Here is a 15533-nt window from a genome sequence, read left to right as displayed (position 1 = left end):
TCCTGTGCAGGCCTGTAGCTCACTGCCTACCTGTGCTGAGAAGCAGAAGGACTTTCATTGAGAGGAACTCGTCGTACGTTAGCTGCAGCCGTACAAACTCCTGGCTCACCTGCCTCATGCCCAGACACAGATCGTACATGGCTGACTGCTGCATGCGGTCCCTGAAGAAGGGAAAGAGAGATGGAGGAGGAAGGGAAACATGACAAAAAAAAAACATTTTAAGCTTCACAAAAAGTAGTATTTCATTCAGAACTCCTGTTATAGACCGTATTAGTTATAATCCATCCTCAGTACACTATCAATTTTTTTTTTTTTTTTTTTTTGTCAAAACTAACTCACTCATTGGCTTCCTCACACCATTCCTATTACACAAGTTCAGCCTAGTGAAACAATATTTCCAAACAGTGCAGAGGAGGATCCTGCTAGTCTGTGCTAAAAGCAGACTACCAAATCCCCCCAAATCATTGCAGAGCGCTACGCACAGTATCACGGCACAAGTGCGCCACTTTTTTAACACTGTGGCAGACTAAAGACCCCATATCTAACCCTAGTCACCATACAAACCCTTTTAAGAAGGATTTGCAATTTCCAACATACTTATGTTGACAGAAATGACACATACATGAACATATGTTAACTATACAGAGATGCCCATGTTAACTAAACAGGTTTATGTGAATCGATGTGTCAAAAATACATCATTAAGTGCACACAACGATCGCACATGCTTAACACTTCCCCACTCCCCCTGTTTTTTGCAAACATTTTATCGGCAAAATAATCTTGGTTATGTCGCAGAGTTAGCAAAAACAGGAAAGAAACATTAGGGATATATCGTATGAGCCAATCAGAAATTTGCTCTGCAGATGCCACAGATTCAAGTGAATCTCTGGTTTTAGATGCCTCTTCTCTCTGCTATAAATCACCATCACCTCCAGACTACAGTAATTAAATGCAAGTGGCGTGGCTTGACTTGAAAGAGGTTGGAGTTTTACCCACAAGACAGTGAGACTGCATCGTTACATAGGCAGCGGGGCTGGAAACTTCACTCTGATAACAGCTAGACTAAACATTTTGTAGAGGCGGCCAGAAGCAGCCAGTTCTACACAAGTGCATATTGTTCACATTAAAGCAGAAGACAACAGAAAGCTTTACAGTGATTATTGTACAGCTGTGTCTGGTGGCCCAACTAAATAACTGATAAACTATGACAACTTCTGAGCAGACCTGTTTCCCGGCTGAGTAGCACTCTGTATGTCTGCAGTTGCGCAAAGTCCAGCATAACATCATTTACTACAACTTCGGGCTGGAATTTCTAAAGTCTCCACACGTTTTCTCTCTCCCTCTCTCCTTCTCTCGTATTCTCTTCCTGAAATCAATTTTGCTGAATCACTGCCCAAAATGAGTTGCTGGTTTTGGAAGGAAAAAAAAAAAAAAAAACCCAGCAGCAGTCTCTCTCCTTCCCCCCTTCTCCCTCTCTCCCTCTCATCTCTTTATATCTTTCTGTCTCGCTCTCACTCTGGTTTTCTTTCTGTCTTTCTCTCGGTCTTGAACTCTCTCTCTTTCTCTGTTTCTATGGTAAAAGAATCGGGAAGGAGCACAGGACTGAGGGAAGTAAAGTCCACATTCACCTTTGGCTGTAGGAAGCCCACAAAATGTATTTGGTCAGGAAAGCAGGTCCAAACAAATCAAAAAAAGTCAAACGGAAATCACAATCAATCATTCCTTTTTACAATCAAATATCATGTCAAAATATCAAAAAATGTATTGTTAATATTTTTTAATAGTGAAATGGAAAAAGGTCTTCAGAGATAAATCAGCAATGCTCTTTTAGCCTCAAGCCTTTGGGTGGATGGGCCAATGTATGTTTCTGATGGATAGCTGAGCTGAAAGGGGAACAATGACACAAGGTAAATCATCTTGCACTGGTAACTGCAGTTAGAAGCCAAGGACAGGCAGTGTTATGGACAAATAAAGACCCGACCACAAGGCATCTGAACCGACTGACATTGACATTTTCTGGTAAAATTTAGGTGCCACACCTGACTTGGTGATTAGCGATCTAGCCTGCAAACTCTGGTGATAGAGTAGTTGCATACTGCTCTCTGTCACTGTAACTGTCTTAAGTTTAAAATAGAGGAATCAAATGAAAAGATTTGATTGGGTATATGAAACATTGGCTCTCTCCGTGGACAGAAAACCATCAGCGCTCCGACTGCTGCAGGCAAAGACAGGCGGTGCTGTCTTGTCACCAAAAATTTTAGAAAAGTTTTATATAGATTAAATTTTCTGTATCTTTTCTGTGGACAGTAAATCTTACTGTCATTGTTTTAGGAGTACTGCTTATACAGTATATGTTGCATTTCATTTCTACCTTTACACATAGCAGATCAATCCTGCCTATACAACATGTAGATTAACTGAATCATGAGTGAGTGCCCAGAATTTTCAGGGATATGACTGTTTATCTGTTGCAAGCATTTACCATACATTACAGACTAAATGGCACAGATTATGCATGCAGATTACACTGTGTCTTTAATGTATAATGCACATTTGTCTTTGCAGTATTTACTCTCAGTCAGTGACAGATTTCGCTCTAATAGCTGAGTGAGTGGACAGTCTACTCAATAAATGCCTTAATGCTCTGGGTCAATAAGCACTAAGTAGCTATGTAAACAAGTGTACACTGTCCACTCCCCTAAAGACCGAATGGACTCAGCAAAGTTATGGACTAATTTTGTCCCCATTTTTGGCTAAATTATCAACAGATAGACTAGCGTACGCTAACAACAAGCAACACACAACACACCTTCGCCCAAAAAGACACATCAGGGATGGCAGTCACATCCAGCTTAGCCTGACAGAGCAGCCAGCATTGTGACCAGCATCCAGGTCACCAATATCTCCAGCCAGTCTACATCTCCTCTGCTCTGTCAAGCTGAACACCAGGCCCATCAGTCAATGAGACAGGCCTAGTGTACAAAAACCACATCATATACAACAATTGCAGAATACTGTACAGTAAAAATTTCCTTCAAAAGATTCATTTATTCTATAAACGCAAGTGCAATTTCAATTTTTTTCCCTGTGTCGGAACTTATTTCAAACTGGACTTGCCAAAACCCATTAGGTCTCTATCACAGAATTAGATTTTCTCCATGAACTGTTAGTCATCTTACAGAGAGAAAAACATAATTCTCAATAGACTTTTATCTATGTTGCACTAAATAGATTAGAGGATCACAGGACCTCTGGTGTGGCAAACTAATGCTTTACCAGCTGTACAAAGCTAACAGTGCTACAACACACACACACACACACACACAATAGCATTTGTGTTGTTTATTTATTTATTATTATTATTATTATTATTTTATTTGGGACAAACTGACCCACTGACATTGACTTACACAATCTATTAGTTGGAGCTTTTAAACCTGCCCCTGCATGAACCTTTGATTAATTCTATAACATTCAATTTATCACCAGTCATTCACTGCAGCTCCAACGCGAACATGCCCTCATACACTTCCTCTCCACTTGCTCTCCTGTTCAAACGTATTAACACAGATTAAGTGGGACATTGACTGCCCCTGCTAGGCTTTCATTGTCTGTGCCTGACGCAATTAAAGAAGCAACATAAAGTATAAAAGTATTTCCTGGTGAAGTGCCAGAAATCAGGTGCAAGATTACGACCTTGTTTTAAGTGCACATGCAGTGTCATTACCATAAAAACTCAGTCTGGCCCTTTGAGTAGTTTTCAGGCATGTTAATGGAACGCTTACAATAGTGCAGTAGGAAAATACACTCCTTACTCTCCAAAGTTCACTAGCAAAATTGATGTTTACGCATAAATTTGCATCTGATGAGCAGCTGAAAATAGCAGAAGCTACTAAACAGTAACAGTCAAAGTCTGACTGTTTCACAAATTACTGTAACAACTATTTATCTACAATGAAAAGAAAAAGGATTTGTTCTCACATCTGTAAGAGACATGTTTGTGAGTTGGAGATCCCACAGGGCATCGGACAACATCAAATGTATTTCATAATTGCCTAAAATATGCATCTGCTGAAATTTTGGTGCTTCAAACAACAAAAATGGGTGAAATGGTAGTTGGGTGATCTTTTCTCTTCCTTACATTTTCAAGATAAAATTGTATAAATAATGTATATCAAAAAATTACTTAATATGAGGGCCATTGCTAAATGTCAGGGAAAGTACGCATTAATGTCATCAGAACTACGTGTGCAGTATTCTGCAGATATGGAAGTGTATGCCTACTCGTTAAAGATGAGGTCAGGGGCAAAGTAGAGCATCTGTCCATTGGTGTGTTTGTAGGAGCGCCAGCTGAGGCAAAAGGAGGACAAACACATCCATGAGTACTGGATCAGGGTGATTTGGTCCTCAATGGGCAGGCCCCGGAAACCTAACACACACAAAAACACACACACACACACACACACATAACAGGCAGAGATTAAGCTTATGAGAAGAAAGCACTGTGTTTAAATGGACCTGAAATTACTTGGGCGTTGATTTAATGCATTTGGACATAAGCACCAACTTAGGAGGCGTTTATTTAGCTGGGCATGTGCATGTGTGTGTACCTGTGTCTGCACACAACCTACTGCGTATCTTTGCTACAGTGTCCTTTTTTGTGCCAATATTTGTTTAGACATGATAACCACTGAGAAATATTCATCCATTCTTCTTTTATGTAAATCCCACAAGGCCCCCAGTTATTTGCGTGTTGTCTGTGGAGCACCAGAAATAGAATGGAATAGGAAATTTGCCAAACTCTCAATCAAACTCTGGCAAGAAACTCCACATGCAAAACATAGGCCAACTGAGGACACACAAGTGACTTATCAAGGCGTAGGGACTATTTCAGTGTATATGCATGTCAATCTGCCAAAAACAATCGTTTAAAACAGTTAAATTTGTAAAAAAGGTATTTCAAATGCCTGGCTTAACACTGTTTGGTCAGTTAATATTAACTTTTGAGTCTTCTGTAAACTATAAGAGTCGATGTCTGTATATTTTTTATTTTTCTGGTAACTTTAAAGGTAAGTAGACATCAGAAAAGTATGTGCTAATAACATAACTTTCATGGACTTAGATGAGTCACAGACTTTCCTTGAACATGTTGTTGGTATTGACAATATTGTTCAATGGTGCCCTGTGTGTTAGCCCTGCCGGGTCCAGATGTGAGCTGAATGCCGGCGGTGGCATATCTGAAAGTCGAAGGCACTCATTTTGACCCTTCTGTCTGGCTCCCTTTCTATTTATATGTCCGGATATGGCAAGCAGATACTGTGGAGGTATCAAATATTTGCAATACAGCAAATTAAACAGCCTCAAAGAGCTACCTGTGAGGCATCTTTCAATATGTCTCCCACTAACTGGCATTTTAGGGGAACTTGTTTACCCCTTTTCAAACATTTTTTTACTTCCCCTGCTGTGGCTTATAGGTAGAAATGAATGAGATAGACTTTAGATCTTCTGTTTAACATAACATCTGACAGCAGTGATGTAAATGAGTTCTATTTGGAAATCTTAATCTTGATTCTATTTAATGGTAAAACAGGATTCATTGCTAATCTTGTTGAAGCTTTGCAGAATAATTTCCTGACCTAATATTTAAAAATTAAAATTGTTTGCTGGGAGCACGCACAAAACCGGCATTCTCAAAATAGAAAGATAAAAAATGAAGATGGCATGTTTTATTTATTAAAAAACAGTCAATAATAACAGTATAGACACCCCCTTAATTATCAGCCTCTTTATTGACTTTTAAAAGCAACAGGAAAAAATAATTAAATCAGTAGTACAACCTACAATACTGCAAATATATTTATATTCAAACCTTCAAAATAAGTGTTTCACACACGTTACTTTCTTTACACATATCTGTGAGGGTGCTGGTTCAACTGTTTTTTCAAATCTGCCTTAAACACACTTCTAAAGAGCATATAAGCCTCAGCCCATTGCTCTAGTGGTCACTAACCTGGAAGTACTTTGGCCCACTTCACCATGCGCACCATCTGCTTTCCGGCCAGGCGGTTGAGACTGGACAGCAGGTGGTCAGTGGTGTCAGGATGCGTGTTGTCATAGCCGGAATACACCTCTTCAGGCTCAATCAGCTCCAACACGCTGCAGATAGAGGGCGGCAGAAAAGGTGTGACCACCCCAGGCCCATGGGGCACCAGGGCACTGGCGGCGCTGGCATTCAGCTCCTTCTCGGACGACAGGTAACCGCCTCCAACGCCACCTGTGGCAGTTTGGCTGTCCTTAGAGGCCTGCAGGTCCTCGCTGACTCCCTTCAGCTTTCCCAACTTTTTGGACTTCCGCGCTGTGGGTAAAACGACAGGCCTGATCAACACACTGGTGATGGTGGCATTTCTTACAGTCTTAATTTGAGATTATAATTGCAATGTGGCAGATACTCTAGAGGTGTAATTTAAAAAAAACAAACAAATATGGACATACATTTATAATAAGTAGTGTCTAGGAGCCAAAAATCATCTCTGTTGTATGTGTAAACAATGTCTACTGTTATGTTTAATTTTAAACCAGGTGTGACGGATGTCATTTCTCATTTCTCACTTCAGTGCTAGACGACGCGCTGATCAAATTTCCACTGTATAATTTTTGAGGAAATCTGTTATCTCTGAATCTGAAAGAAGATACAGCTTTTGGTAAGTTGTAACTGTAAATGTTTGGATGCGGATCAGTAACTGTAATGTGTCCATCTTGTCCAGTAAAACCAGGAGCGGATAACAGTACAATAATCACGTTTAATTTCCTGCGTGTTGTTTAGCCATAAACAGATGGAGTGTCATCTTTGACGGATGATAAACAAGCAAATAACAAATAAATAAATACATTCAGTTGGCAGTTTATTAGGTGCACCTAGGCAAAACTAATGCAGTCTACTACAGAAGTCCTGCAATAAATCCTACCTTCATAGAGGTTATGTTCATCTTTATTGAAATTGTTTTAGAGACGTGTTGGATGATTAATTTTAGAGGATGTAGTTTGTGGTGCTGTTGAACAGTGCTGCATTGTAAAGAGAGGTGTTTCTGTTATTTAGCCTACCCTCATTGATATAAATGGGATGGACAAAATAACAGAAACACCTGTCCGTATAACACAATACAATTCAACAGCACCACAAACTGCGGCCTCCAAAATGACCATAAAGATGAATCAACACCTCTCCGGAACAGTTTAAATAAAAAACTGAACATTGTGTGCTTCATTGAGGGAGGATTTATTGCAGGACTGCTGTATTAGACTGCACCAGGTTTACCTAGGTGTCCCTAATAAACTGCCAACCGAGCGTGTCCGTTAATAAACATTCGTACAATTCATGGAGTTGAGCCAATCAGCTGCTTCAGGCAATCCACTCAGGTGTGCTGCTGCACTCACAAGACAGATGTTGGCATTATAACTTGAAATGTAACACGCCCTCCGCAATAAAGCGGTCTTTTCAAGCTATGTGCTCTGGCCAGTATAAGGCTGTGCCAGCGCCGCTGCTGCTACACAGGGCTTCATTAAAATAATAATAATAAAACAACAAAAACAAACAAACAAACAAACACTGCTGCATTGCTACTATCGATGTAACATTTCATTTCATTAACAAGCTCGCCTGCTCATGCGGCTTTGGAAAGCTTGTTGGAAATGTTTGTGTTTGCCAATGTTAGCTGCTGCTGCTGCTAATTCTGCTGCTGCCGGCACTCCTCAAACCCTGAACCGAAGTCTGTTTTTACCCACAGTTCATCCACGAACTCTACGTGAAGACAGAAGCCGGAGTTTTCCTGTGCCGCCGCCTGGTTTCCTGGGACGGCGGCGTCTCCTCCAAAGGATTTTTTTTTTTTTTTTGAATGACTCCTCCACTCCACCGAAGTTAAGTTGCTATTAACGCTAATGCTGCCGCCGCTAGCACAAAGTGCCAAAGCCAAGTCAGAACGATATGCGGCTGTTGTTACAGGTTGCGGGCTGGTTTGTCAGTTGTGTTTCAACTTTGTTTTCAACTTTTGCAAAGGCTGTGTCACCGGTCACGGCGTCCCTCCGGTTGCTGTGATTTGCACTGGCATTATCTAACCAACTGTGACTCGTGTAGCTAGCTAGTGGCTGAATGAGCCCATTTCTCTTCTGGTTTTGGTTGGAATGGATACTAATCTATCGATTTAAACAATGGTAATATTGACGTTTTTGTACTGAGCGAGGCGCTGGATTGGTTTGGCTGACTTTACCCTGGTGTGTAGTAGACGATACTGGTATACATTGGCAGTAGAAATATAAACACTGCTTGTCCTAGACCCTGCTAATTCATGAAATTATTTTCCCTTAATATTGGCTGCAAGGCTGACTTGGGGTTGGTAGTCACGGTCACACTTATTCCACATGCTTCATACTTGGCTAGCATTGCAAAAATAATTTTTCCTGTATATAGTTGGGTGCCTTCATATCGTTATTATATATAAACATCTGAGCTCCCATTCAGTGGTTTACCTTGCCACTATTCAAACATACAGGCACACTCATTGGCAACCTTAAGCTTTTATTCGTGACCCATGGTCATCTGCTGCTTTTCGAGGCTACATGACATTTCACTAGACTGAGATGTGTTTACTCCAAGTCATGTTTTTGTGGTTTTTAATATGCTTAAGTTTGTTATAATTATCAGCTGATAAGCATAGGATTGATTGGGTCTAGATTTATCCATTTAATCTCAGTAGATGGCGATTTCACCTCCAGTGGTTGTAGGTGCATTGTCCGGGGGAAGCATACTGTATGTTGGCAGAGGCCCAGTTCACACTAGAAAGATTCAAACAGCTGATGTCAGGCTATGTATCTAGTGGGGTTTTATGAAGTTTTTTAGCATCACTCCCCAGTCTCCTCTGTGCTTGGTGCATGTTTGGAGGGAGTAACGATCCGTGTGCAGGCCTTGCTCTTTTCATCAATCCTGTTTTTGTAATAGCTCTGTACCTACTTGTGATGTGTGTACTTATGCTCCTTGTATTGGGGGGAGTGACTGTATATGGAAAACACAAACTATGTACAGAGTTGGTGTGTATTCACATGATAAACGTGACAGAAGAAGAAAGGGCGGCCTGTTTAAGATGGCTTTGTTATACCCATTCTTATGCTCTGCTGTGTTGCCGCTTCCCATCTTCTTTAACCTCTGCTATACTGCTCCAAACACCGCTTTCACACTGCTGCTGCTCATACAGCATTTCAGAATTACCACCTACACCACAGTATGCACCATATAGGCTCTTGTTCCTTTGTGAGGGAGCCTAGAACTGGCACTCCCCAGTCTTGTCTGTGCATGAACATTGTGTGTTTTTGCAGAGGGTGATGATGTGAAAGCAGAAAAAATGTACTTTGTCAATACCCTGTTCACTCAATAAGGCATCCATTTAATATTTTAACAATAACAATATTGTCTTGTTGTCTGAAATATATACAAGCAAGTTGAACTGGCCTTAAAAAGTAAGAATCCACACATTCACAGCGCAGAAAATATATCTTAAAGTTCTTTTCTGGAATTGATTTTTCCCGATCAGAGCTCATTTATTTATTTTACATAGTGCTATCAGTGGTTTGGACTGGTTCCAGGATAAAGTTTTCCCCCATGTGTTAGATGTAACATTTAAAGGCACAGACATTGAAGCAAATGCAAGGGAAAGAGAATCCTACCTCTTAGTCTCACCAGTTCATTTTGAGTGCCCATACTCTTAGTGTATTTCAACTGATTGTTGACAATAACAAAACAATGTGACTGCTGTTCTAGGAATCCCTCCAAATAAAAGCACATTTTATATTGCAATGATAATAGCAATCCTCTCATGTTTGGGTCTTTGTCATATATCCTCCTTTTTCTCTGTGCATAATAAAAAAGTGTTTAATTATTTCTCCTGTTACTAAAACCATATTCCAGCAGCCATTTACAAAACCATCGCAAGGTTCATGAAGGACTGTAGCCGTAGAGAGCTTGAGCTAGGTTGGGAGGGGTTGCTGTTTTGGGCCTGTAAAGCCCATTTAGATCTTTTATGTGATATTGGGCTATAAATAAACTTGATTTGACATGACAGCCGGCAGTTCTAGCGCATTTCCAAGGGACAGTTTTCATAAACCGTTACAGTACTTTAGATAAGGTCAGAAAACCTGTCCAAAGTGCTGAAATACCACTGGGCTTTTACAGTATTCAATAGTCATTTATTCTGCATATCTGAATAGATAAAATCACTAAAATGTTAAATGACAGAAAAACGGTGCAAGCCTTGTATAGTATAGTCTTTAAAATATAGCACCATTAATATTTATGTCTGATTGAGTGGCTTTCCACAGGCATTCATTGATTACTCTTCCCACTGCAATAAGTTACATTCAATTCCAATTTATGAAGATTTCAATTTGGATTAATTTAGAGGACCCCTAAAACTCAGAAATAGCGGCTGTTACATGTGGGGTTTTTTTTTCCCTCCATTTGGCCACCTTGTATTTGCACACATAAGTACACAGCATTACTCTACTGTTATGTCCACTATCCTACGAGTAGAATTTTTCAATGCATTTAGATTCATGTTTAAATTTACTTTCCTTTGAGAGCATAAAATTGACAAAAAGTTGTAATTTCAATCCCTCTAATGCATTGAAAACCTATCATGTGTGCTCAGCCTTGCGTATGCCACTGCGACCCTGAACTGTAATAAGCCAGTGGCAATAAAGGAATTTGTTTTTTTTAAAATCACATTTCGCTTCTGAATCAACCACATCCTGCTCAACTACAGTGTCATCTTTCCTCATAATACAATACTGTAACATGTCTGTAGGCTTTGTCAGCTGACATCATAAAGAGTACTGTAGATCTACACCTACTGTAGAGGCATTATGCATATTATGCTCAGATATACTATATGCACACACATGCACACAAACATCCTATGACTCAGCATCCCCGGGCCTCCTATGACTACAGCCAGACCTACTTTTTCATATCTATCATTTCTTATAAGCAGAGCGAGGCTGACTCAAATGTCACATCTGAGACACGTGACAGGGCAAATCTGTAATGAGGGTGTGACTCCTCACCTCCGAGGTTCATCCCGGCCTGCAGACACTTCCGTACGCGACATGCCGGACAGTTTTTCCTTCGGATCTTGTCAATGATACAGTCATTTCTCCCGGCACACAGGTAGTTGTGCTGACCTACAGAAAGACAAGATACAATGTCATTTCAATGCTGAACCGTACATACAGCTTGACATAGAACAGCAGTGATATTTTCAAAGTGATGTGCATCAAAGAGATAAAAAAAGAAGAGGGAAGAGGTTGATTTAGGCCGCTTACTTATGCAATGAGAATAATAGCTCTGAGAATATTGCAGAAAGTACACATTTGATTACATGAAAGGCAGTAAATGTTTGAAGCTACCGTTGAATCTCTGTTGTAATATAGGTCAACTCTGAGACCCGTGAAATGTCTGGCAAAATCAGAAATCTACATTTCATGCTTATCACTGTGAAAATGATTGAAATTGTGATTATTCTGTTCTCACATTCTACAACGCATGACTAATGGTGTATTATACACTATATGGCATGAGGGCATTAGAATTCGCTGGAACCAGGACACTGGCTGCAGTTAGACCATTCCTGACAGTGATGCTAACATGGCGAGAATCCCTCCTGCCTCCTGCCTAGCTCTTAGCTAAACCCAATGATCTCCCATTTCAGAGCGCTTCCTTCCGCTCCACTAGCTCTTCACTGTACAGCTCCTCTCCTCCTCCACTCCTCTCCTTCTCTACGCCTGCATCTCCATCCCTCCGTTTTCCCTTTTTCCACACGTCCGCCAGCCTCAGAGCGCCATACGCCCACACACAGACAGGCTCATGCTCGTGCACTCATACAGTCATTCACTCTCTTGCTCTCATATATACACACAGGCTTGCACACACACGCGCACACACACACACACACAGCCAAAGCTGCTCCACTTGACATTTTAAAAAAAAAAAAGACAAAAAAAAAACTGCAAGTGTTGTATCTGCTTTCGTTAACAAATACACAAGGGATACCCACATATGAAAATCAAGACACAACCCAAATAGAGTGGTATGGTGTGGTATAGTGACCTCAGTGACCCTGGTTTATGGATTAGCTCTATTAGAGTTGATGTTAAAATTGTGTGTATGTGTCAGACGGTGTATATGTTTGGATGCATGCACATGTTTGCATGTCAGTGCATATCAATCTGTGTTTTCCTACATTTTTGTCCTGTACAATTCGTTTCTTTAGGAGTATCCCAGATTCCTGGCATAGACTTTGAACTTTGGACATACACTTCTTGTTGTTTCAAGAAAGCTTGTGCGTCGCGTTTGCTCAAACATGTACATACTGTGCATTGGCTTTGTTGCATCTACAGTACAGTATTTGTGTTTTTATAGGACTGAGCAGAAGTTATTTTCTGAGCTAGCAGGAGTAGTGCGCAGTGTGTCTGTATGGCTGCTGCCAAAAGCCAAGGAACCAAGCTGCAGGAGGAGAGGCAGCAGCTGTAGCCCCACCACTATTTCTGGCTAAATCACATGACCGTTACATAAGCCCATTTTTCTTGCTCTAAAAAACAGTAAACTGCGACACAGGAAACACAACGCAGCCATCCCCTTCCCCGCCCCCCTTGTGCACACACACACACACACACACACACACACACACACACACACACACACACACACACACACACACACACACTTTCACTTGGATATGCCGGACCAAATGGCAATTCTAAAAAGTCTGGAGCTTTCCTATCAACTGTTTTGCTCATTCCCATGAATCTTGTTAATAATTGTTAGAGTGAAATACACTTTAAGAGACAGTAGAAGTCAGTGCTGTGTATGCATGCAACTGTGTGTGTATCTGAAAGGGAGAGAAGTTATTTATTTATGCACTGTGTGTGCATGCACTTACATGCACTCACACAGCATGTTTACCTCTGAATACGTGCATTTGCTTATCAACTCAGCACGTGGCGGGCTTACTGATAACTTTTACTTTTTCAGTATTACCTTGGAAAATGTCTCATACATTTGAACAAAAAAAAAAATTCTTTCATTACTAATGAATCATTTATTAACTCATTTTGACTCATAATTCCATGTGCTTCTTATAAAAAAATATATCATTCCTCTTTTTACTCTGAGATATTTTCATATAATACTGCATGAAAAAGATAAAGATTCCTCAGATTGTATTAAATTGTATGTATTGTACTGTGTTAAATTTGACACCATTCCACAAACTCATTGATGGTACAATGCACACTCTGTCACCATTCTCCTTTGCATGGCAACCCTCAGAACGCTTTAATGGAGTTCACTCACGTCTACATTTAGCTAATGATCTTACAATCTGGCAGCATCCCGCTGAGTAGTCTATGTTGGCTGTCAGCTCCAGCATACATCAGTTATGAGGAAAGTCTTGTGAGAGGGAAATACTCTTTCCTGTGGGGACCCCACTTTAACAAGAGCAGTCTGCCCTGAAGTCCTCCTGCCACCGGCACGGATACAGTACACCTGCTTTCCAAACAAAACACAGACAGACGTTAGGTCTTTTCTAAAATACAGCCTTTAACCTGACATATTTAAATTCCAATAGACAGTGCTCAGACCCCTGATGGTGAAAAAAGCCTCTCAGATACAGTAGCTGACCCACATCAGTAATACTTCAGTGACTCTCTGAATCGCATCTGGCAGAGGAAGCAATTTCTTTGTTGCAAGCCGGTACTGCAGACGCAAGATGGAATATAACTATAGAATGTGCTGAAATCTGTGTCAGTCTCACGGATTAATGCCATTTAATTATGTACTCGCAAAGCATTTGGTCAATTTTGTGATCGTCATTCATCGGTATATTTATGCAACCTAAATTACATAGCCAAAATACCAAACAACCAAAAGACAGGCCTCTCAGAGATGTAATTGTTGTTACCACTGGTCCAGCAATATGCAAATCACTGCCTTGCAATAGCTCTGCTACTCCAGCTCTTTGGACAACTCACAAACAGCTGTGTTGGATGGGGCTCTACACAATTAAGTTTCCCTGTCTGGATCATTATAAAGAAAGGCTGCAGAAGTTAAAATAGGATGTAAGTAGAAGCTGTTATTTTGTTTACTAATGTCTCCACTACTATAATAATGTGCTATGAATCTCAAACAGTTGTCCTGTGCACTTGCTTTTCACAAAGCTATTCCCCATCTGCTTTCTTTGTACTATACATAATGCATTTAGTCCTTAGGTAGGCCTCAATATGGTATTTGCAAGTGTCCCGTGTACAAAAGCAGCCAGTCATGACAATGTTTATGACAGAGGCAAATAGAATCTATCTTACAGTGGTCTCATCTACAATTCATTGTAACTTTATTCCCAGCAGTAGCACAACACCAAATTGTTTTCCAAGGCATTCAAATATAAATGTATACACATTTGAAAAAACGCACGTTTGATCTTACAACTAGAGGTCAGAAACCCATTTGACTTGTACAATGACTGTTACAAGAAAAATATGCCCACCTCTCCGTACCTCCTTTCTCGTCAAAGCTGTTTTGAAAACAATTTTACGTGTATTAAAACATCACTTGAATGCCTATCTAAAAAGGTCACTAAACTCACATTTTGAAGGAAAACAATGTGGAGTAATTCCACTTATTTCTGCTGGCACAGTATGGACTAACTAACTTTGGTTTCTTATCTGCTACCACTTTATACAATATTTTTTCGTGTACAGAGCAAGTGCATCTGATATGCACATTTACAGCATACTGGTATTAAAATGTAATGCCACAACACTCCCCTATTACTGTATCTGTAACAAACCAATCATCGGTGAAGACACCGATTAAAGCCCATCAGATTGGCACTGCTTATTTGGTTGAACACAAAAGGTGTAACCCACTGTCTGCACTGGATCCTTTTTGCATTGATGTCAAAGAACAAAGGTATCACCAGGGAGAAGGAAGAGATAGAGGTCAGATTATATCCAAGGGAGAGCTGTCAGGCCTGCAGGTCAGCCTGGGCCAGGGGAACTGAGGGCATGGAGGAAGTAGTGTGTGCATATGAGTTATATCATCATGCACGTGCACCAAACATACAGTGTACCTGTTACTGTAATAGGAGGCTTCATAGTCAGGCAAAATGCAGTCTATATATACATGTACTATATATTGTAGTGCTGAAATGATTAGACAATTAACTGATTAGTCATTTGACAAAGAAAAGGATCAACAGCAACTTAAACTGCTGGCTCTAGCTTCTCACATGTGATGATTGGCTGCATTTTCTTAGCTTCTATATTCTATTATTTTACAGGCTGAACAATAAATTGAAATAACAATTGGCAGATTTTACTATATAAAAATAATCATTAGTTGCAGTCGTGATATATCATATGCTCTTGTGTTTATTTTTAAAGTAGTAGGGATACAAATTGCACACACATACTGTAACAGTAAATGTATC

At 40.2% G+C, this 15533-nt stretch overlaps 1 protein-coding gene across 2 annotated transcripts in view; it reads right to left on the bottom strand.

Annotated features, from left to right (window-relative positions):
- nr3c2 (nuclear receptor subfamily 3, group C, member 2) overlaps window positions 1-15533 on the bottom strand; it is an 81885-nt gene that overhangs the window by 13179 nt on the left and 53173 nt on the right. For both annotated transcript variants that reach the window (XM_040144881.1, XM_040144883.1), the window contains 4 exons: window positions 11113-11229; window positions 6014-6358; window positions 4288-4432; window positions 31-161 (listed from right to left, as the gene is read on the bottom strand). In XM_040144881.1, the coding sequence (XP_040000815.1) occupies window positions 31-161; window positions 4288-4432; window positions 6014-6358; window positions 11113-11229 (738 nt within the window). The remainder of the gene's footprint in view (window positions 1-30; window positions 162-4287; window positions 4433-6013; window positions 6359-11112; window positions 11230-15533) is intronic.

The sequence above is a fragment of the Xiphias gladius genome, chromosome 15 (genome assembly GCF_016859285.1).
Source record: "Xiphias gladius isolate SHS-SW01 ecotype Sanya breed wild chromosome 15, ASM1685928v1, whole genome shotgun sequence".
In the NCBI taxonomy this organism is placed as follows: Eukaryota; Metazoa; Chordata; class Actinopteri; order Istiophoriformes; family Xiphiidae; genus Xiphias; species Xiphias gladius.
The sequence above is the reverse complement of the archived record's forward strand: the minus strand, read 5'-3'. Positions and strand labels throughout refer to the sequence as shown.